The sequence below is a fragment of the Sitophilus oryzae genome, unplaced genomic scaffold (genome assembly GCF_002938485.1).
Source record: "Sitophilus oryzae breed Bouriz unplaced genomic scaffold, Soryzae_2.0 scaffold_1167_pilon_pilon, whole genome shotgun sequence".
NCBI lineage: Eukaryota > Metazoa > Arthropoda > Insecta > Coleoptera > Curculionidae > Sitophilus > Sitophilus oryzae.
The window spans coordinates 2,543,394-2,565,868 of NW_022145801.1; the positions used below are offsets into that span (position 1 = coordinate 2,543,394).

The following is a 22,475-nucleotide window of genomic DNA, read 5'->3' on the forward strand; positions in this document are numbered from 1 at the left end:
TGTCTTATTGAAAAATAACTTCAAAAAGAAATGATAATTGAAAAAATTGCAAATTGTTGGTTATAAGTTCATGTTGCTCTTAAAAATTAACCAAGGCGTTTATTGCCATGATCCAAAAAACAAAATGCTCAGGAGACATGGATCTGACCGTAAAATTGTATTTTAGGAATATTTACACACAAAATTGTTGCACAGTGTGTTTTAAAATTACGGTAAAAAAACAACCCCTTGATTAACCCTCATTTTAAATCAATTAGTACTTGCGTACACATTTTTTGCTTGTGTGTTTTAAACAGAAAATAACTTAACTAAAATTCGCACAATTAGTGCTTATTTAAGTTAATACTTTTAACTTAAATCGTCTTTTTATTTTTTTCATTACGATTTTTTTTCACGTTTATCCCTGATACCCATCACAAAACATCCCCCTTTAGAACTTCATCTGTCATGTTAAGAAATGAAAGTAAGTAAAGCGCCTCTCGTGTTTGTTCGGTTACTAAAAATTTCAATTAATGCTTGTATATGTTTTTAATATATTTTTTAAATTTACATTTTTTTAATTGTAAAGTAATATATTACATTTAAATGGAATATATTACATAACAATTAGGTATGTCAATTACAGACTTGTTTTCTAACATTCTTTAAATAAAACGATTTATAAAATTTCAATATACTATGTACATTTGTCGTAGGTATGAAAAAAGTCAAATATAAAATGGGCAAACGCTTGCTTACATTGCAATAAAAGTGCCACCTTTAGCTTTGCAATCCAAACGCAATATTTATTTCTCACAAATAAAAATATCCGACAACACTAAAATGACTGAAACTTCCGCGATTGACAACGGAAACTGAAAAATATAACAGCACTTTTTGTTTTGATCCTGCATATCAAAATTGTTTTTGAAATAATATATAATAGAATTGTCTAATTACTAATTATAACTGGTGAATTTTGATATTTTAACTATCTCTGACAATAACCTTTTTGTTATCAAGATGACATTTTAGACGGCAACTGACATATATGTCAGTGGCGAAATACCCATAAAGGATTTGTTTTGGAGAAAACATTTTTTATAGATTCACAAAATACAACAAAATGAAAATTGAACTAAAATTAAAAAAAGTTAAGCGCGACCATTGCGAAAATTAGATGATTAAATTTTCGCAATTTTTACACCATTTGATGAACGGTGGCACCTCTGGTGTTTGTTTGCTTGGTTAATCTTTTACTCCCGTTTGTGACCATTAAAGAAAAAGTTCTAAAGGGGGTTGTTTTATGATATCCATCAACTAATCAACATTTGACAACCGACGTTATGAAAAATATAGTCTAAAAGTAGAACAATTAAACTAACTTATTTTTTTTTGCATATGTTATTTGGGTATGGTTAAATAATTCTGTGACTTTGCGTCCTGGAAAACCACTAACTAATCAATTTCTTCTTTTATTTCTTCGCAAATAGTAATTATAGACGTCGCTCTCCGTCGCCTGGAAGAAGACCATGGGAAAGAGACGTAAGAAAACCGACTAAGGACGTCGAACAGCAGAAAATGAGAATTCGCGAGCGGGAACGCCAGTTGAAATTAGAAGAATACAAAAAGTTGTGCATGGCCATCGACAACGATATGGAAAAGACACTGAAAAAACACGAAAAGAATCCTGAAAAACATCCAAAGTATAACGACGAATGGAAGTTATTCTGGAATAGAAGGTTGTTTTATTATTTAAACAGGCTTAAACGTTGTATTATAACGATTTTTGTTTGAATTCAGATATAAAGAGCTTCAAAGTGAAGGTAGGGACGCCAGTAAATACGATTTTAAGCCGGAATGGATCGAGTTTTGGGGAAAGAAAATGTTGGAACTTCATCAGGAAGAGGCGAAGAATAGGAAAGATGCTTTGAGAAAACGTCTAGGTAAGTAAATATTAAGGTGAAATGTTTAATATAGAAACAGAACAGAGGAACTGTAACACAATAATTATTAGCTAGTATTTGAAAAAATTTAAACTGTATACAGGGCGGTCCGAACTGTATTTCGGCAACTTCGGCAGCATATTCTGCAGGTACAAAATAAGTAAAAAAGTTCGTATAAATGTATGTCCTAAAATGCTTGGTTTCAGAGATACAGGTTGTAGAAGTTTCATTTTTATTTTTCGATTTTTCCAAATAATTTCTAAAGTAACGTCAATATTTCGATGAAAATTGGTGTCTGGAAGTTTTTTGACATGAGAAATTTGGGATTTTGATGTCAATATGATTTCTATTTGTAGGGGGCGCCACCTACATGTGTTTTAACTGTTTGTAAGAGTAGTAACTTTTCGTCTGTACTTAACGTATAAAACTACTAAGTGAAAAAATATACATTTCCGTGACTTTACGTAAAAAAAATTCTTTTGGTAAATATCGCCACGAACAACCGTTCTCAAGATATTTAGAATGAAAATAGTCAATACATGTCATTGACAAAAAAATACACACGCGTTGAATAGATAGTTATTTGACTGAAATAAAATAAATTTGGGAATTTTTTTTTAAAATTAATCATAAATTTTTCTGCCAAAAAATGATGATAAAACAGTTCCAGTTGAACTTTTGACACAAAAACATTTCAAATTTATGATTGCAGTCTAATAACTATTTAGTCAACATGTTTATTTTATGTCAATATGATGATAGGTATTGATAATTTTGTTTCCAAATATCTCGAGAACCATTACTCGGTAGCGATTTTTACCAAGAGGCATTTTTACATAAAAACGTCGTAAATGTGTATTTTTTTACTCAGTAGTTTTATACAGGTACAGACGAAAAGTTATTACTCTTCAAACCAGTTAAAAAATATGTAGGTGGCGCTCTCTACAAGTAGGAGTCATATTGACATCAAAATCAAATTTCTCATGTCATAAAACTCCCAGACACCAATTTTCATCCAAATATTAACGTTACTTCAAAAGTTATTTGGAAAAAATCGAATAATAAATAAAAATAAAAATGGAACTTCTACACCCTTCCAAGTAGCAAAATTACGTTGTTCAGCGTAATCACAACGTCGCCAGGAGAAACCCAACGTTGCCGGACAACATCGAAGCGACCCATATTTGCACCATAATGGTGGATGTTTTTAGGGTCGCTAATGGTTCGTTTGAGGCGACGTAGTACGTCGTGTGCTAAAAGTTGTTTTTCATGCCGATTCGCGATATTTTGAGGTTAGAGTTAAAAATATAATAATAATAGCTCCCGTATATAGCGTTCAACGCCTTGGGAGTAGCAAGGTACAGCTTGCCATACTAGAGCCGTTCGGTATACAAGGAAGGTAATGTTGCTAGCACTACGCTTCAACCGCCTATTGATACATATTACCTCAGGATTGTGAATCCAAAGTACTCATTTAAGGCTGAGTCGACCTAGGTACCCAAACTATTTTTATTTTAATAAAAAGAGTCGGCTGATGCAGTGCCGGGTGTGGGAATCGAACCCACTACCTTGAGATTGGTAGACGAGAGCCTATACTTCTACGCCACCGGGCACCTATGAGTTAAAAATATTCGTCGTCAAATATTACTACATTCAACCATGGGGAAACCAAAACATTGATTTCGATTAACTTGGTGATGGCTCATCATGTATGAATTAGAAATGGAATATATTATGCTCTATTAAGAAATAACTAGGTGAATTTAACTTCGACAAATCTACAAAGTTTTGAGATATCGGCAATCGAAATTCATCAACGAAGATTAGTTTACTGTTGAAAGTGACAAAACCTTCGAAATATCGCAAAACTCCTTTTTTATTTCCTAGTTTTAATTTTAAAATTATAGTTTACTTGGTTAACCTAACTTCTTTTTTTTTAATTTTGAGACAAATACGAAATCTATCAGGAAAATTAGCTTACAACCCTAACAGATACAGTTTTTAACGAAATTCGCAGTATTTTGTGGTTTCTGATATTTTATTTGATTCGTCCACAACGCACGAACAGATAAATCGTATTAAAATGGCGGAGTTGCCTAAGGCAACCTTTAAAATACCAATATAGTGCATTTTTGAACCAAAGGTTGTCATAGGTGACCTTTGGGTCACCTATGACAACCTTTGGTTCAAAGGTTAGGACCTCTGAACCCTACCGACATCTAGGAGGTAAATAAGAAAATTCCTTCTTACAGTGCTCTTTTTTTCCTAGGAACAATAAAATAAAGAAGAAAACTGTGATTCTTTGGTGGTGGTGGTCAAATACTCGTTAATAAGATCGCTGACATTAGATCAGTATTTCTATTTATTTATTGTTAAAAAAGCCGTATAGGAAGTATTGTTGATTTTACCACTCATTTGAAAATTAAAATCTAATATTCTCTTCAATTTATGCTGAAACTGAACTTCAGTTGACTGCTCTTCTGGAGGATCATTATTCTCACAGTATTCCTCTGTTGTATGGGCTTCAGGTGTACTGTTATTTATTTCTATAGTATCCATTCATGATAAGCTACCACTAGTAGCATTTCAAAATTGAAGTGGACGTTCCTTTGATACATGATTGCGAGGATATGGATGACGAACCTAATTTCGTTATTTCCACTTCATTTTTCGGTCACTGACTTGCTCGCTGACTTTCTTCTAAATACTTTTTATGAGTATTTATATACTTTTATCCTATACATCTTCTTTTCGCTTGACACAATAAGTACAACAAAAAAAATACCTAACCTAACCAATTGCTCTGTGACAGTACAGTACAGAATTTTTTGAGGTTAGGTGTAGATAGTTCCGCTTCCACAACAAAAATCGACATCCTCGCGCTCGTCGCCGTAATCCAACGTAGTGATTGGTTATAATTTTGAAGTTGCTTTGAGTCGTTTAATGAAACGTCGCACAACGTTGTACTACGTTGGTTATTCTGTAGTACAATAAACATGTCTTCTGACGACGTAATGACAACGGTATAAAACCCAACTTCTAACAACGTTGTGGCCTACAACGTTTGCCAACGTTAAGGGTCAAAATATACAACTGTTTAAGTGCAACGTCGTGGCGACGTTTTGGCTACGTAATTTGAGGTTGGGGTATGCATAGGGTAGAGAAAAGTACCCATTTCAACGTTGCGCATAGTCAAAACTAGTCGGAAGTCTGAATTTTGTTACTTGGGCTGTATCTCCGATACTAAGCATTTTAGGACATACATTTATACGAACTTTTTTACTTATTTTTATCTGCAGAATTTGCTTGGTTTAAAGTTCGGACCACCCTGTATACAGTGTAGTTCAGTTATGCAACATGTGCGAATTTTTTTATTAGACGTCCTATTAAAATGGGAATGCTGTCAAAATTTAGTGCGTGTCCGACAACCATATCAGCGGTACTAGAATGATTGCAAGTCAAACAACCTACAGTGTAGGCCAAAAATACGAAAATCGTTCAAGAGTAAAGTACCTTTATTTGAAAGAATTTTGACAAATGGCATTAAGAAACGTTGTTTGGAATTTAAAAAAATAAGCCTAAATACAAAATCACAGCCAACATCTGTATTTTTTTATTAAACCGAGTTTGTACTGGCATTTTATATCGATATTTTTTGCAGGACTGCCTGAAGAATTACAGCCCATCAGTTTCCGCATTGGTGCATCTGGAACCGTTCCCACTAAACCAGCAAATAAACCAGTCCAGGCCCCTCCAAAAGAAAATTTACCTAGGCCTAATTTACCTATGGCCGCTAGACCGGACAATGATCCGGAGGTTATCCTCATTGATGATAAGGATGAACCAACTCCACCGCGAGATAAGAGAGATAACAGGTATCATTCTCAATTGTTTTAATTTATAATAGGCCATTTAAGCAAAATAAGACACTAGTTCGACTATCTAAATACAACTATTCAAGAACACTTTAGTTTTTTTTTATCATATACATCTATTATAAACACAAAAATGGTAAAAGAAATAGGGGTTGCTTTTCAAAATTTTAGGGGTAGGTGCCCTGGGGGTCAAAGGGTTGAAAGTAACACGAAAGTAACAAATGCCTCAAAAATTGTCCCCCTTGATATGTAAATTGACATATTTCTCTCTCTCGCCAAATTTTCATACTATCTTCGGTAGAGGTAATATTAAATTCTGTTCGTTTTCAAATTGTCACCCTGTACGTTAAACATAAAATTTCATCAAAATCGGTCATGCCGTTTCGGAAGAGTATTGGTAACTAAAACTATTAAAAAAACAACCCCTATTAAAAAATTGGGTTGGATGGTAGAAGAGTAAAAATTTAGGTTATTGTTTTAATGCCACATCATAAAAAAAATAAGGTTACGGATTGACCTTGACAATAATAAAAAATGTTGAACAAAAAATTAAAAAAACTGTAGTGGACCACCCTTATCAAACAAGAATCGAAGATCGCATGCCCGGCGTCAATTTTTAGGCTTAGGGGGCATTATTTATTTTTTCATTTTAACGTTTAATACAGTACGTCTGTCCGTTCTGTAGCTCCGGGGTATCCGTGAGAGGGGAAACGATATTCTTTCGATGTTTTTCGTAAAAAATTAGACAACGCGTCCCATCAATAAAAATTCGACAAATTTGCAAGTAGCCAATAAAATGAGCGGGCGGAGCGATTTGCGGTGACGTACTCGTCAAGTCTACGTATAAAATATATTGCTGTTTATTTAAATGTTTTTTGTCCGCATTCCTTTCATAGACACAGATCCAGCAGACGTACTGTAATTATGATAATTTTCTTAACTGAAAAACCTGAGTAAAAAAATTTAAACAATAAAATACATTTCTAAAAGATTATGAAATAGAAAAATAAGAAAATTAAGTTACTTTTCAACTGTATTTATATTTAAAGTTATGATTACGACTATATTGTATAAACGCATATCAAAATTGTGATTGTGACTGGGCTTATGCTTAAGACTAAAATTATGATTTTGATTACGACTATGTTGTATAAACCATCCATTAGTTTATTACTTTTTCAACATTTCAAACTACACTTTTTCAAACATGTCCTTCAAATCCTTTAATAGCTATTAGTTAGAAGTTTCACTTCAAATATGCGTTGGTCTTATTTTTTATAAAAAAAAACTCCTATAACACGAAATTGTTTTTACTGATGTTTTAAACAGTCTTAATTAAATGCTAAAAGCAAGTAAGTATTAAAGACTTGTTTTTAAGCAAAATATTTAAAACATAACGCTGTCTACAGTTGTTTTGTATGCTAGTGTTCTATATTGCTTTCAACTGTTCAACGCCAAATGTTTCAACATCAACTGTATTGTTTTTTATTATATTGATTAGATCGCACAGTCCATGGGAAAGGGAGTCTCCGCCAAAAGGTTACGTCAAAAACAGAAGAAACGTCCCATCTCCGCAACCGAGAAGAGGTTTTAAAGATCCTCCCAAAGACGCCCGCCCGAAACCTTCCAGAGAAATATCCATAGAAAAGCCGAAACCTTTCGTTAAAGAACCGATTGACAGATTGAGAAGGTCGAAGTCCAGAGAATTCGGGAGGCTGAGTCCCAAGGGATTCGGGAGGCTGAGTCCCAAGGGATTCGGGAGGCCCAGTCTCAAGGAATTGAGGAGATCGAAATCGAGAGAGCTAAGGAGGAGTAGATCCAGATCCAGGGAATTCAGGAGGTCTAGATCCAGGGAGATAATACCAAGGGAGAAGTTGAAGTCGCCTGCGAGAAGTCTGTCTAGGAACAGGAGATCAAGGTAACATAAAATTAAAAATAAAAAAAAACTGTAATATTATACAGATAGGATTTTATATACCAAATGCAATTTACACTATCGGACAATAGTACAGAAAATTTTTTAAAACTGTGTCTTTTTTGTTAACGCAGGGACTGAGGCTATTTTATGCATTGTTAAAATTAAAGATACTTAAATAGTTCTTATTTAAATGAAATAATCACATGTCTGACGAAAACTTAAGATTTTATTCAGTTAAATAAAAAACTATAGGGACAAAAATAGAGAAACCAAAAATTAATATAAAAATTACAAGTACATAGTTGTTGCTAACCTAAAAAAAATTAATAATGGGTAGAGCAACTGTGATTAGCTATAACTTCACGACATCGCTTTGGCATATGGAGTCCAATAGTTTTCTTATGGTATCTGGTTCAATGGAATTCCAGGCCCCTTTGAAAATTCTTGATTTGCTAATTTATTCGGATTAGTTAAGGCGATTTTTTTAATTATCATTTTAATTTTTTCAATTTGTTTTCCTTGGCCGACCACTTTTTAATAGTCTTTAAGGAATTGCGAGTTTTGAAATTGGAAATCGTTTTGCTAATGACAGACTTATGCAAATTAAACATTGTGCTTATGTCCATTTGCCGTACACCATTGCGATGTGCGCTGATTATTTTATCGGTAAGATCCTCTGACAAATATTTTCCACGTGGCATATTTAGAAATTAGTAATAACTCCTAAATTATTAATTTTAAAAAAATTATACTTAAACAATTAAATTCTACTTTAAAAGTTGCTTTGGAAATATCTTTATAAAAACACAACATTTAAAAAGTTACCGGGGTTTTTTAAAAATGCACATTTTCGAAAAACACCCTGTAACTCTGAAACTAACAGATGGAGATGTTCGGGTTTTACTATTATGTTTTTGATATAAAATTGAAGTCCAGACACCCACATATGTTTTTGTCTATCTCCTTTAGACAGGGAGTTTGCCTTTTGTGTCCAAATTGGCCTACAAAAAAGTGTCCAATTTGGCCCACCCCGTACATTGCTCTGGAAATTAACATATATTTTTTATTTAAAAACTATAGATCTTCCGACTCCATGGGCAGAAGACCGTTTTCAAGGGAAAGAGAGATCAGAGACAGAGAAAGAGATATTAGAGACAGAGAGAGGGATATTAGAGATAGAGACCGCGAAATCAGAGAAAGGGAGCGCGAAATTGAAAAACGAGATTATAGAGATAATAGAGGTAGGCGCTACTCCAGAGAGAGGAGCTGGGAGAAGGACAGATACCGAGAGAGCTCTTACGAAAGAGACTTGAAAGGCAGAGAAAGGATTAGGACGGTGTTGGATTTGCCATGGGAAAAAGAAAAGAGTAAGTCTAACTATATTTTATTTACAATAAAGTGTTTTTTTTTATTCAGAATGCCCGTCTCATTCTTTCCACAGGGTGTTTTGAATTTATTGCAAAAAACAACGTTTTGATTTACCCCGGTATAAACCCACCTAACCGGAGAATATATATAAGCCATTAAAATAATAAAAAAAATAATGCAAATAATTTATCTTCACACTGATACTATAATCATAAAAATCGAATTACAAAATAAAAAGTTATGAAACATCAAACTGGTGTCGGAATTTTGTATACATATAATATAACACAATTATTGTGTATATTATTTTTATTCATTTTATTGTTCTATTTTAATTGCTTAATCGCTTAATCCTTCAACCTTTATTCAATTCTTTTCCCCATTAAAAATCTTCTAAAGATTTGAGTGATTTACAATTGGTTTTTACAGTCATGTATGGTAGAGGTGGTGGAGATTTTGATGATTATTATGGAGGTCCTCCAAAGATGCGTCCTAAGCCAATGATTGTACCTCCTATAGTGGATGATGAGGAAGATAATAGCGAGGTAAGTAGATGATGAGTTTTAGTATTCCAAATCTAATCTATTCTTCCAGTTAGTAGAAAAAGCTAATAAACATGATAATCAACTTGTTTCACTAGTTATAATTAAAATTTTGTATAAAATATAATTTTGGTCTTTGATTATCATCAGGAGAAGTTGTTAGAATTAAAATGTTTATTGTTTTATAAGTTAATTATTAGGCGTTCTATATGATATTCTCTTAAATTTAATTGAATCTTTTTAGACATTGTGGATGATTGTAAGCTCTAAAGTATAAAGTATAATTAAAACTGATAATTTATTCTACTAATTTTAAGGTTCTGATTACAGTTGGGGGTTGAAACCTTTGGTGTTATAACAAATAAAACACAAATTCACCACAATACACCAAAACATTTTTACTTCTGTACTGGACGCGCGTTTTTTATCAGCAGATGATTAAAACTGACATATGACAAACAACAGAATACGACAAACAGTTTCAATCATCTGCTGATGATGCTAACATGGTTAGCGAAACGTGCGTCCAGTGCAAAAGTAAAAGTGTTTTAGTGTATTGTGGTGAATTAGTGTTTTATTTTGCTGTTCTGAATGAAGCTTAAGTTTACATTTTGTTTGTCCCTTATCAACTAATGTTATAGCAACTTCAAGTCTCAAGACATTGTGATGTTGAGGCTAAAAAACAACTTTATGTTTTGATACATTGTTTTTTATTCAAAACCGATTTTTATATTCTAATTTTTGGTTTTAAAATTATTATTTGTTGCTGCATCAGTAGGTACAACCAAATTTTATTTATTAATTTGCCAATTGAAAAGTTCATTATTGTGTTAACTAAAAGGTTTTCAGTTCTTTCCTACACAAGAAAATACTATTTTTGTAAAAGCTTATGTTTATATAGACCAAAAAATAAAGAATCACCTTTAAAATGTTTATAAGGAAAATTTTCGTTTGTGCTTATATATGCTCGTTTGTCTCTTACATGCTCTTATAAGGGAGCATTTCCACACAATGATTCCGAATACAAACACTACCTGTGCATCGAGGACTATTTTTTTAGAAAAGAGTTTTTCTGGCTACAGGCATTTTTAATTTTAACATCACTTTACCAATTTACAGGTCAACATCGTTTCCGTGCTTCGTCTTCTGACAGCCCTGGAAGAAAGACTAGGCTCTTTAGGTCCGAAAATAATCGACCTCCTTGCCCAAGCCTTGGCCATGGAAAAACAAGCGCCCAATAGCAGCGAATCTCTTCTCGACAATGAAATCAATTGCGTCATGTTTGAAACGGTAAAACACGTTTTTTATAAGTTCTTTTTGATATTGAAAATTGTTGTGTTTAGGTGAAGGAAAAGCTGAAGGGCCAGCTGATAGCTGGTTTGGTCGACCCCATACAAGAAAGGGCTTTTAAGAAGGGCATACAGAAAACGGCCAGTCTGATTCATATCGCTGGTGAACGTAAGAGGAATAAAGCTCCACTAACAGGTATAAAATTAGTAATAAAGTGGTTATTTTTTATATTTTTTTATTGAATTTATCAGGACAGAGCGCGGTAGCTGTGCCAGGAGTAGGAGCAGTAGATAAAGCAGCAATTGCTAAGCAAATAGCGAACGCCTTGATTGCTCAAGGCAAGACCGACGTTACTCAAGATCAATTAGAACAACTAATAAATGCAGTGGTAAGTTTACATCTGTTGTGACATTGTAAAGGAATATCACGTGAACACAAATTTATCATGTATATGTATTGAAAAAATTTAATGAGAAAGTTTTCCATTTCATGTATAGAGAGTGTCTCAAAGAGATTGGTTTCAATTGATAATTTTGATTTTTAGTAACTTATTAAAAAAAGACTAAGGAGTCTAATGCAGTTTTTAAATTTACGCATAAGATCGACATCATAGAAATATCCCCTTTTGTCCGTTTTGTTTGGCGTGTCACTTGACACATTTGTATTTCATCGGATTTTTTGGATTTGTTAGACCTTCCTGTGTTTATTTTTTGTTACCTATTTCTTATTTATTTTATAATTCGTTTATACAAATTATACAAAATGAGAAACTTCCACCATGCCGCATGGGGTGCAAACAGGAGGAATTTTTTTTAGAATTTAGAATGAGTGGGAGGGGGGTTAATCACTTCGACCTTACAGATCCATTGTATCCCCCTTTCTTGAATCATAACTCATCATACAGTCCCAGGGCTTTGACAAAAGCCAGTATCTGGGACGGTTTTATAGAGGGTAGTTCTCCATCTCCAATATCAGTCGTACCAAAATTCATGGCACGAATGGTTGTCGTCTCGGCGCACTCAGTGATGATGAGGTGTACTGGTGTTTCACCATCTTCCCCACAGAATCTGCATTCGCCGTTTCTTCTTAGTTTCAATCTACTGAGGTGTTCATTGAGGAGACAGTGTCCTGTTAAAAACCCCGTGACAATCCGAAGATTGTTCTTACTCAGACCCAGGAAGATCTGTGATTTTTCTTGATCATAAGCCCTCAGAAACTTCTTCGAGTGTCCTAGACCATTGCAAGATTTCCATTCCAAGTTGCGGATGGAATCTTCCAAGTTCTTGAGTTCCGCCTTGAGTTGGTTACCACTTGGAAAGCAGAACGGTTCTGGTCCAGTTAGTGGAGTGTTCGCTCCTTTCCTAGCTAGATTATTTGCTTTTTCATTGCCTTCTATCCCTTGGTGAGCAGGCACCCAGTGTAGGAGGACTTTGTTTTCTTTGGCTAATTTAAACAGGAGGAAACAATTCGGCATGTAGTGTTTGCACTCATTTGGCTCCTACAGAATGCCGCAACCCACACAATGAAGTAGCCAAGCTTATCCACCAAGAACTGGGGCTGCAACACCAAAATAGTTCTAAATAAAGAGGCATATGATAAATACCAGCTTAGAGGTATAATCGAAAATGATTCTACTAAGCTTTATTGGGATATGAGCATAATTACAGACCAACTAGTACCCAATATTAACTTACCACTATAGACGTGTCAGTTCCTATAGATGACAACATAAAAAGTTAAGGAAAAGGTACAAGGAAAAGTTGGATAAGTATGAGGGTCTAAAGCTGAGCCGAAGCGAGTTTTGAATCTAAAAACCGTAAAAATTTTGCCAATAATTATTACTGTCAACGGTTTAATACATAAAATTGATATTTTAAGGCGTCTGGGATTGCGAAGATTAACTGTTGTTCTATTACAAAAATCAGCAATTCTGTGCACTACAATGGTAGCCTTTGTTAAACCCCGGCTAGCGCATATGAAAAACCTGTAAAAAAATAAAAAAATAATATGCTTTATTGTCTAACAGATTACAAAATCCAATTACAAAACATTCATAATTAATTATGAATTATATTTAGATTTTTTGGGTATCTTTTAGTTTTTAAGACTGATTCTCACGACTCGTGTACTTGACAAACATTTGTAATTGGTATACAGGGTATACACGGTGCGTCGGACATCTATACAGAATTTCTAAGTTATTTATTATAGGAGCTACGCCGCACTCCCGCCGGAACCTGTATGCCAATAAAAACTACTTGCGAATTGTCCGCCTTAATCTATTCTTTAGCTTAAGTTAATTATACAGGGTGTCCCAATATTCCGTGGACATAGAACTACTACGTACTTTTGGAATCAAAATAGGTTCATTTGACACAATTTACCTCTATATAAAAGTTCTTCGTTTGTCCGCTAGAGGGCATCAAACTTTGAAAAAATAAACACATTTTTTCTGATATTTTAAGAACCGTTATTTCCATTTGAATGAGATTTGGGTGTCTATGTCTTGCTAAGTGATTTAACATTTGACATTCACAAAAATCAAGAAAAAATACGAGAAGGGTGAAAAGTACCCTACATAAAGTACCTCTACATAAATTTTAGTATAAATATTTTCCAACTCAACCGACGCGACGACTGATTTTCTTTTCGTAAAATGTTCTTTCTGGTATTTACTACATTTTTTATCTCTTGTAAAAAACGCCACATCGCATAGTTTTTGAGAAAAAATTGTTAGAGAATTTATTTTTTCAAAGTACTTACACCTACAAAATATACAGGGAGTTCCAATATTCCGTGGGCATAGAACAACAGAACAACAGAATATAATTTACCTTTATACAAAAGTGCTTTGTTTGTCCATTAGAGTGCATCAATCAAAAACAAACCCGAACGGTAATTAATTTACAAGTTATTCATTTTTTCATGCTTTTATAAAGCTTATTATATCTCCATTCTACAAGGCTCTTTGTCCACCGTCTATCTGTTATCCTAGCCACATGTCCTGCCCAATTCCATTTAAGATGTAAGACAGATATCACCGATAATTTATATAGTTCAGTCATTGGGGATCAAGAAACGGGCCTGCTTGGAAAAGAGTCCGGAAGTTTTGAAACTTTGCAGGTTTATAGGTTTTGGGGTCCCTAACTAAAATCCATAAAATGCACATTTCCAGATTTGCCGCCGGCGCCGCCATCTTGCCAAGATGGCGCTCAAAATCGGTATTTTGTGAATATCTCGAAAACTATCCGTTTTTCGCGAAAATTTGAGGAGAGCAAAATTAAAGAGAATAAAATTTCCTATAAAAAGGGTTTTATGAAAATTTTCGCTAAAGTCAACCGTGTCACAAAATCCCTGGAAATTTTACAATTTTGCGTAAAATTTGATATATTATGTATAGTCGATTTTCTGAAATCAAATGTCAATTAGGGTTCACTAAAACTAGTTTTATTTTAGTTTCTTCAATTTTGTCATGAAACAGTGGCGTATCATTAATTCGCTCATTAATTTATGAATAATTAATTGTCGTGCTGTCAATACACCATTCATTGCGAACTTACCACCAGGTTCAGCATTGGTCTGGTTGTACCAAAGATGCCGAAGAATGGGGTTGGAATAAAACAAAAACAGGCATTACTCCTGTCACAACGTTGAAAGATCCAGCTCCAAACTCCCTGTTGGCATTTTTATCCTATAAATTGTAAATGCAAAACCAACAACTATGGTAAAACCTGCGGATGCAGAAAAGCAGGATTAAAATGTTCAATGATTTGTGCATACTGCAATGGAAAATCCTGTGACAACGTCACTGAAGTGTCACTCGACGAATGCGATAAAGAGGAGTTGGACTTGCCTGTAGATATCTCTCTGGCGGCTGAAGATGAAGAGTTGGATGTATTGAGAGACCACCCTGATGAGCCTAGCACAGCAGACACGAACGACTTTGACATCAATGAGCCAGATCCGTCGGTCTTGTGCAGATAAGTTAAAGTTTTTAATTTATCTAGTGGACTATGTCTCCAGGGAGACCACGTTAAAATAAACGCGCCATATACTTTACCTCTTGGGTGGTGTGGAAACAAGTACACATTTTCAATAATTAAAATTAATTATTCATAAATTAATGAGCGAATTATTGATACGCCACTGTTTTATGACAAAATTGAAGAAACTAAACTAAAACTAGTTTTAGTGAACCCTAATCGACATCTGATTTCGGAAAATCGACTATACATAATATATCATATTTTACGCAAAATTGTAAAATTTCCAGGGATTTTGTGCCTAAACGGTTGACTTTAGCGAAAATTTTCTTTATTCTCTTTAATTTTGCTCTCCTCAAATTTTTGCGAATATGGGGAATGTGTATTTTATGGATTTCAGTTAGAGACCCCGAAACCTATAAACCTGCAAAGTTGCAAAACTTCCGGACTTTTTTCCAAGCAAAAATCCCCAATGACTGAACTATTAATAATACTAACGTAAAATTTCATATTTTCGCCAACTAGATTATTAAGAGCATAATAGATTTTATGCGTCTCCATAGCTTGATGTGACAAAAAATATTTTTTTTCCTCAAAAAGTATGTGCAGTGGCGTATTTTTTTACAAGAGACAAAAAATGTAGTAAACACTAGAAAGAACATTTTACGAAAAGAAAATCGGTCGTCGTTTGAGTTGGAAAATATTTATACTAAATTTTACGTAGGGGTGGATGATTTTGATCCTTCTCGTATTTTTTCTTGATTTTTGTGAAATCCAAATGTTAAAGCACTTAACAGACACATACATATATACCCAAAATCTCATTCAAATGAGAATAACGGTTCTTAAAATATCGGAAAAATGTGTTTATTTTATTAGAGTTTGATGCCCTCTAGCGGACAAACAAAGCACTTTTATATAGAGGTAAATTGTGTCAAATGAACTTATTTTGATTCCAAAAAAACGTAGTACTTCTATGTCCACGGAATATTGAGACACCCTGTATAGTTTGCTTTGTTAAGATTACTGAAAAAATGTACTTTTTGACTTGATATTTTTAAAATTAGTTTTTATTTTAAACGGTAGATGTATCTAAAGCAGGATATTTAATAAATGATTATTTGACATCTTTGTATATTTTAGTTTTTATTTTATTTTGTTATTTAGTTTATATCTTCTTCAACTTAAGTTAATATTATAACCTTGATTTATATTGACAATAAAGTACTTTTTGACTTCATATTCAAACAAATCTTGTTAGGTTGGAATGGCAGAGGCATCTAAAGCCTCGAACAAGACAATAACCACTGCCAGTTTCTTGGCGCAAATGGCAGGTGGCGCTCCAGAAACGCCCAAAGAAAAAGTCATCATTCCCAGAGTGCATTCCTCGGCGGAGAAAAAGGACAAGAATTCCGGAATAGTGGATTTGGACAAATTGACTGAACCTTTGTCTCCCGCCACCCCCGAAAAGCTGTCCAACAACATGGAAAACTTATCGGATTCGGATCTTCAGACGTTGTTGCAGAACTTCAAAGATCTCTCCACCGACGAGCAAATGAATTTGATCAATTACCTGAAGAAATTGGAATTGGACGAACCAGAACGCGTAGAAAGGTAAGACAAAATATATATATTTTTTTTTAAATTTTATAAAATTTATTAACAAAAATTGTTTTATTATACCCGGGTGTTTCTGAAAAGTGGCTCACCACTATAATAACTTTATATATATTTATTATTATATATAATATATATATTTATTATTATTTTTTTTATATTTATTAACTTTATATACCACAATATATTCGATCTGCCTAAAGCAATCGATTGGATATCACACAGGGAGATAAATACAGGGTGCTCCTGCCTATTCTGCAGATAAAAATAAGTAAAAAAGTTCGAATAAATTTATGTCCTAAAATGCTTAGTTTCGGAGATACAGGGTGTAGAGGTTTCATTTTTATTTTGATCTTTTTACAAATAATTTATGAAATAACGTCAATATTTGGATGAAAATTGGTGTTTGGGTTTTTTTTGACATGATAAATTTTATTTTGATGTCAATATGGCTCCTATATGTAGGGGGCGCCGCCTACATTGTGCTTTAACTGTTTTGAAGAGTAATAATTTTTCGTCCGCACCTGTATAAACTACTGAGTGAAAAAATATACATTTCCGTGATTTTTTACATGAAGAAAATATCCTGGTAAAAATCGCTACAAGAAATAGTTCTCGAAATATTTGAAATGGAAATTAATTAATCATTGACATAAATTAAATATGTTGACTAAATAGTTATTAGACTGAAATCATAAATTTGAAATTTTTTTGTGAGAAAAGTTATAAATTCACGAAAATGTATATTTTTTCACTCAGTAGTTTTCTACAGGTACAGACGAAAAGTTATTACTCTTCAAACAGTTAAAACACATGTAGGTGGCGCCCCCTACAAATAGGAGTCTAATTGACATCAAAATGAAATTTTTCATGTCAAAGGCCTCCCAGACACCAATTTTCATTCAAATATTGACGTTACTTCAAAAATTATTTGGAAAGAATCTAAATAAAAATGAAACTTCTACACCCTGTAACTCCGAAACTAAGCATTTTAGGACACACATTTATACGAACTTTTTTATTTATTATTATCAGCAGAATATGCTGCCGACGTTTCCGGAGTACAGTTCAGACCACCCTGTATAACGAGAATTCGCACTTTAGTATATGACAAATCGGGATTGACTGACGTATTCATTTGTTTTCGATCACTTCCTGTTTCACCGGAAATGACTTGAAATTAATTTTTGATTTTTAAATGACATCCTCGGTATTTTTTTACTTTTTGTATTTGTATTTTTATATATTGTATTTTTTATACACTGAATAGAATGACACGTGTCAACTTTTGACATTGTCGCTTAAAAAAAAATCGTATTTTAAATTTCAATCTAGAGTGCCATGGTTAAATTAAAAACACTAATTTTTTATCAAGGAGCCTTGGAAAAATAAATTTGATCATCTAATATTTTTCGTGTCTTGCCTTGACCACCTAAAAGATGCCCAAATCGTATTTTTATTCGTATCTCAATTTTTTCAAATGGAACGATGGTGGCTCATTAGCATATATGAAAAAAAAACATTTTTTTTGCCTAAAATTTGGTTCCACACACTTGATATTCCGAGTAAAATTGTCGTTATGATTCATAACGTTATGAACCGCATGTTACAATTTCAAATAAACCATATGCGAAAATGTCAAAAGTTGACATATGATATGTCATTCGCTTCAAAATTTCATTTTCTATCAAAGTAAAAAAATACCGATGGTACCATTTAAAAATCAAATGTTATAGTCATTTCTGGTGAAACCTGAAGTGACCGAGAGTAATTGAATACGTCAATCCCGATTTATTTTGTTGATTTATGATATTGTTGTTTTTTTTTATCTGAAGCCACTTTTTAAAAACACCTGGTATATTTTAATATCATAATATTTATTATGTACTTAAATTTATAAGTTTTCAGTCTTTCAATGAATATTATAGATGTTACGCTCAATAGTCGAATTAAAAATTACGCAAATCTAGTTTTGAGCAAGGAATATTTCCCAAACCCGAAAAACCAACTAACCAATGAATTAACCGCCTCCAAATAACCACGCTAACCAACTCGCCAAATAACTAAACTAATCCAACCAAAAAGAGTGAAACCAATGCAATCAAATCACACTATAAGCAAAAAAAAAATAATCGAAAATAAAATTAATTTTTCGGGTTTGGGAAATATTCCTTGCTCAAAACTAGATTTGCGTATTTTTCTCGGGCATTGCCCGAATTCGACTATTGAACGTAATATAGATACTCAATGTTTTATATCTCTCTAGATTGAGGAAGTTTGTGAATTTGGGTTCGGATAAATCGAAAGAGATAACTGAATCGGAAAAAGACGATCCACTTTCTCGGAAAAATGGTAGAGAAAGTCCGTTCTCGAATCGCCTGGAAGGATTAAATCCCGATGGAGAGGATCAAGCAAATAAGAGCGACCTCAAAACAATTCATTTAGATTCTGAAGATGAAGATTATAGTTATGAAGGTAAAATAAACTTTTTATAAAATACTTATATACAGTGTTCCGTATAACCCTGCACACTACAAAGATCTCGTAAATCAGAAGAGATACATAGATGATTAAATTAGAGGAAATATGTTCCTGGCTAAATATTACAACGTCGTGTTTTGAAATTGAAGAAATCCGATTCATCATCATTTTCAGATTATTCAACCATTTCCAATTATGGTGTAGCATCCCTCACATATTTAGATACTCTCTTTGTAGTTGGGCCCATTGTTGTCTATTATTGGCTATGCGGACCCAGGTTATCCCTGCTAATTTCCTTATATCATGGTCCCATCTCAAGTTTGTAGGTCTCTTGATTCCTCGTGGGTACTATGCTGTAATTTTTGTGCTCCATCTGTTGTCTGTCCTTGCCAGGTGTCCTGCCCATTGTGTGCCACTTGAGGGATTTGATTCTGACATGACATGACATCTATTACCTGGATCTTTCGTCGTATCCATTCTATTCTTTTACGGTCTCTCCTGGTTATTCCCAGCATATTCCGTTCTGTTGAGCGTTGTACGAGCTGCAGTTTCCTTATAATGTCCGTTTTAAGTGTCTAGGTTTCGCATGCATAGATCATGACTGCTAATACATATAAGTATGGTCTGGATTTTTTATTTAGTTATTTAAAAGCTTACAATCTCTCAAGATACAATGATGATACAAGATTTATAATGATGGTGGTATATGTTGTAGGGTGCTCACAATGAAAAATATGCATACCACGCGTCAATCGATATTCGTTTGCTTCGGCAGGTGCACCTGGATCACATGACTGTGTCCCATTCATTTTTTGTTGGGGTTTGCAGTGTTTAAATGGAGTTTCTCCAGTAGTAATTTAGTGAACCCTTATTCTTCCCATTTTGTTGTTTTTAAATAAAGTCCCATAAGAGATGTTTCTCCTTACCTTTGAATAAAAAATATTAAAGGAGTATAATGCTATCCATGTATTCATGCATTCAAAATCCAGACGGACACTATGGTGGGGATCCTTGACAGTTCTGATTGACGATGCACTTGACACATTTGAATTTGATTTGACATTTTGCGGATTTGTCAGTCTTTACTGAACTTATTTTATGTTATTTATTATTTATTCTACTACTGATAGTTGATAGTTGTTTAAAGGTAGTAAGTCTAGAAGGAAATTGCGGCAGAACTTAAATTAACAGTGACACTGTTGCGATTTATCGAAGAATACTGTAAAAAAATATATACTGTAGCGTGCGGTAGATCTCTGTCAAAAATCAAGGGAAATAGTGAAGTAACTTTCTGCTAGTAAGTGACTATAATATACATACGTGTAGTAAACCGATCGTTTATGAAATTCACTTAAAATTAACTAATTTTTGCATTTAACTTGCATTTTTGCTTTTATTTACTTCTTGTCAAAGATTAGATGTCAAAGAATTTAGATATGTCAATTTGACTGGCCTGTTTCAGTAGCGTATCGAATGTTTGTGTTAATAAATAATTATTATAAGTTATCTATTTTTATTAGAATTATATATTTTTATAGCAATTTTAAAAACTACCAACATTTATTCTCAACGTAAAATAAAACAACAAATTTTTGAGTCTACCCCATGTCTCCCCTACATCGTATTTTTACACGTTTTGAATAAAATGAGTACGGCACTGATAAACCGGAATTTAAGTCGGCCATTTTAGAGTCCCGTCGCAGTCGATCTAAGATTTTTGATATGCTCCTTTTTAATTAATAATCCTTAATTTTATTATTCAAAGCTCCTTACCTCTACCCTCCATAGGGAATGCCTAACAATTAGCTTACAAAACAATAAAATTTTGATTTCTAACCCTCATTTTTTTTGACGGATGACTATCAAAGGCCATAATGACGTTACTCGCAAATTTTGAAGTATAATTCGTGGAAAAAGTTAAAGATTTGTCAACTTTTTCTACTTATTGAAAATTACTAATTTTGACGTACTGAATGCTTACATTCAAATTAGAGGAACAAACTCCTACGCTAATTGAAACCACTAATTTATTCCACTAATTTCGAAATTCTGAATGAACAATAAAAAAATTGTATAAAATACAACAATAAAAAGGAATTTTTTCAAGCAGGTTTCCAGAATTATTAAAATTTTGGTGATCAACTCATTTATTTTATACGAAATCAGTGTCCAATTTATCCAACCATAGTTTAAAATCGAATATTCCTTTTAGATGTTGTTAAGGCCGCTTCCAAAAACGTCAAACAACAAGAAGCGGAAGGCACGCGTAAAATCCTAGAGACCTCTATCGGTTTGAACGCGAGCAAAGAGCCGAACTTGACCGACGCCAAAGCACTGATCTCGAACCTGATGAGCTCGTTCAGCGGCAACGTATCGAGCAGCGGTGTCAACTTGCTCGGTCTGACCACGACCACGACCATGTCTAGCGCCGCCAGCCTGACCACGCCCACTTCGTCCGCGGATTTCGTGAGGAATTTGGGAGATATTAACATAGATAGTTTGGCCAAGATAGTGAGCAGCGTGCAGCAGAATAGCGCCAAGGCCGAAAAACCGAAAGAGGTTAAGGCGGACACGCCGCCTGAGATGATTGAGTTGACTGAAGATGAAAGGTAAGCTAATAGGTTATTTTTTATAGGCGCATATTATAGGTATAGTTTGTGCAACCACTGGTCAACTTTACGTCATCATTCTTTATGCGTTATCATTCTTTATATATTCATATACACGTTTTATGGTGTGTGAGATCAATTCATATTGCTTATAGGCTTGGTGCAATCGCCGCCGGTGCTGCAACTCGCAAATAACGAACACATACAAATACACGGGTTTAAATGGCGAGTAAACGAAAAAAATAGTATATAATTATTCTAAAAGTGTTAGAAAGTATAATTTGTGGAAATTCTAAACAAACAAATAAAAAGGTAAATATCTTGACATTTTCCGAAGGTCTAACTTGCATTATAATTTATTATTCCAGTTAAAAAAGTTAGATAATTTCAACTACGGTAGCGAGCATACTTTTATCACCGGTTTTGCTTGTGGGACATAATTGGAGCTATTTCGTCTATAACGAATTTTTTTAAAGGTACATAATTATAATTTTAGATGTTCATAAAACATTTAATCACTAGTTGATTAAAAAAGTATACCATTATATTTCATCCTCTCATATATAGCAAATTATATTTCATCCTCTCATAGTATACATATGTCTATTTATTTTTTTGATTATGTAACGAACACTTTGTTTACTCACTTGTTTCGTCGAACTGCTTAAATCCGTTTTTGCTATTGATCAAATCGGTGTAAGAAATTATGAAGCTATAAAATGTTGTTTCGGGAGAGTTGAATATCCGGGAAAGTTGAGTTATTGAATGTTATTGCACCCAACAACGCCCTAATTATGCTCGCCTTTACGCTTTAAAATTTTTTCGGCAATTTTATGAACATTTGAAATTGTCACAAAAGGATGCCCA

The 22,475-nt window shown here is 33.6% G+C and overlaps 2 protein-coding genes across 4 annotated transcripts in view; one reads left to right on the plus strand and one right to left on the minus strand.

Moving 5' to 3' along the window:
* Positions 1-22,475, plus strand: part of LOC115888616 (uncharacterized protein CG7065-like) — a 135,457-nt gene that overhangs the window by 111,863 nt on the left and 1,119 nt on the right. For all 3 annotated transcript variants that reach the window (XM_030908383.1, XM_030908398.1, XM_030908392.1), the window contains 12 exons: positions 1,473-1,721; positions 1,783-1,925; positions 5,587-5,800; positions 7,302-7,718; positions 8,799-9,085; positions 9,516-9,631; positions 10,748-10,918; positions 10,972-11,113; positions 11,170-11,306; positions 16,163-16,515; positions 18,785-18,993; positions 21,212-21,608. In XM_030908383.1, the coding sequence (XP_030764243.1) occupies positions 1,473-1,721; positions 1,783-1,925; positions 5,587-5,800; positions 7,302-7,718; positions 8,799-9,085; positions 9,516-9,631; positions 10,748-10,918; positions 10,972-11,113; positions 11,170-11,306; positions 16,163-16,515; positions 18,785-18,993; positions 21,212-21,608 (2,835 nt within the window). The remainder of the gene's footprint in view (positions 1-1,472; positions 1,722-1,782; positions 1,926-5,586; positions 5,801-7,301; positions 7,719-8,798; positions 9,086-9,515; positions 9,632-10,747; positions 10,919-10,971; positions 11,114-11,169; positions 11,307-16,162; positions 16,516-18,784; positions 18,994-21,211; positions 21,609-22,475) is intronic.
* The window catches only part of LOC115888633 (frizzled-4-like), a 205,562-nt gene that overhangs the window by 55,897 nt on the left and 127,190 nt on the right, over positions 1-22,475 (minus strand). The window lies entirely within an intron of this gene.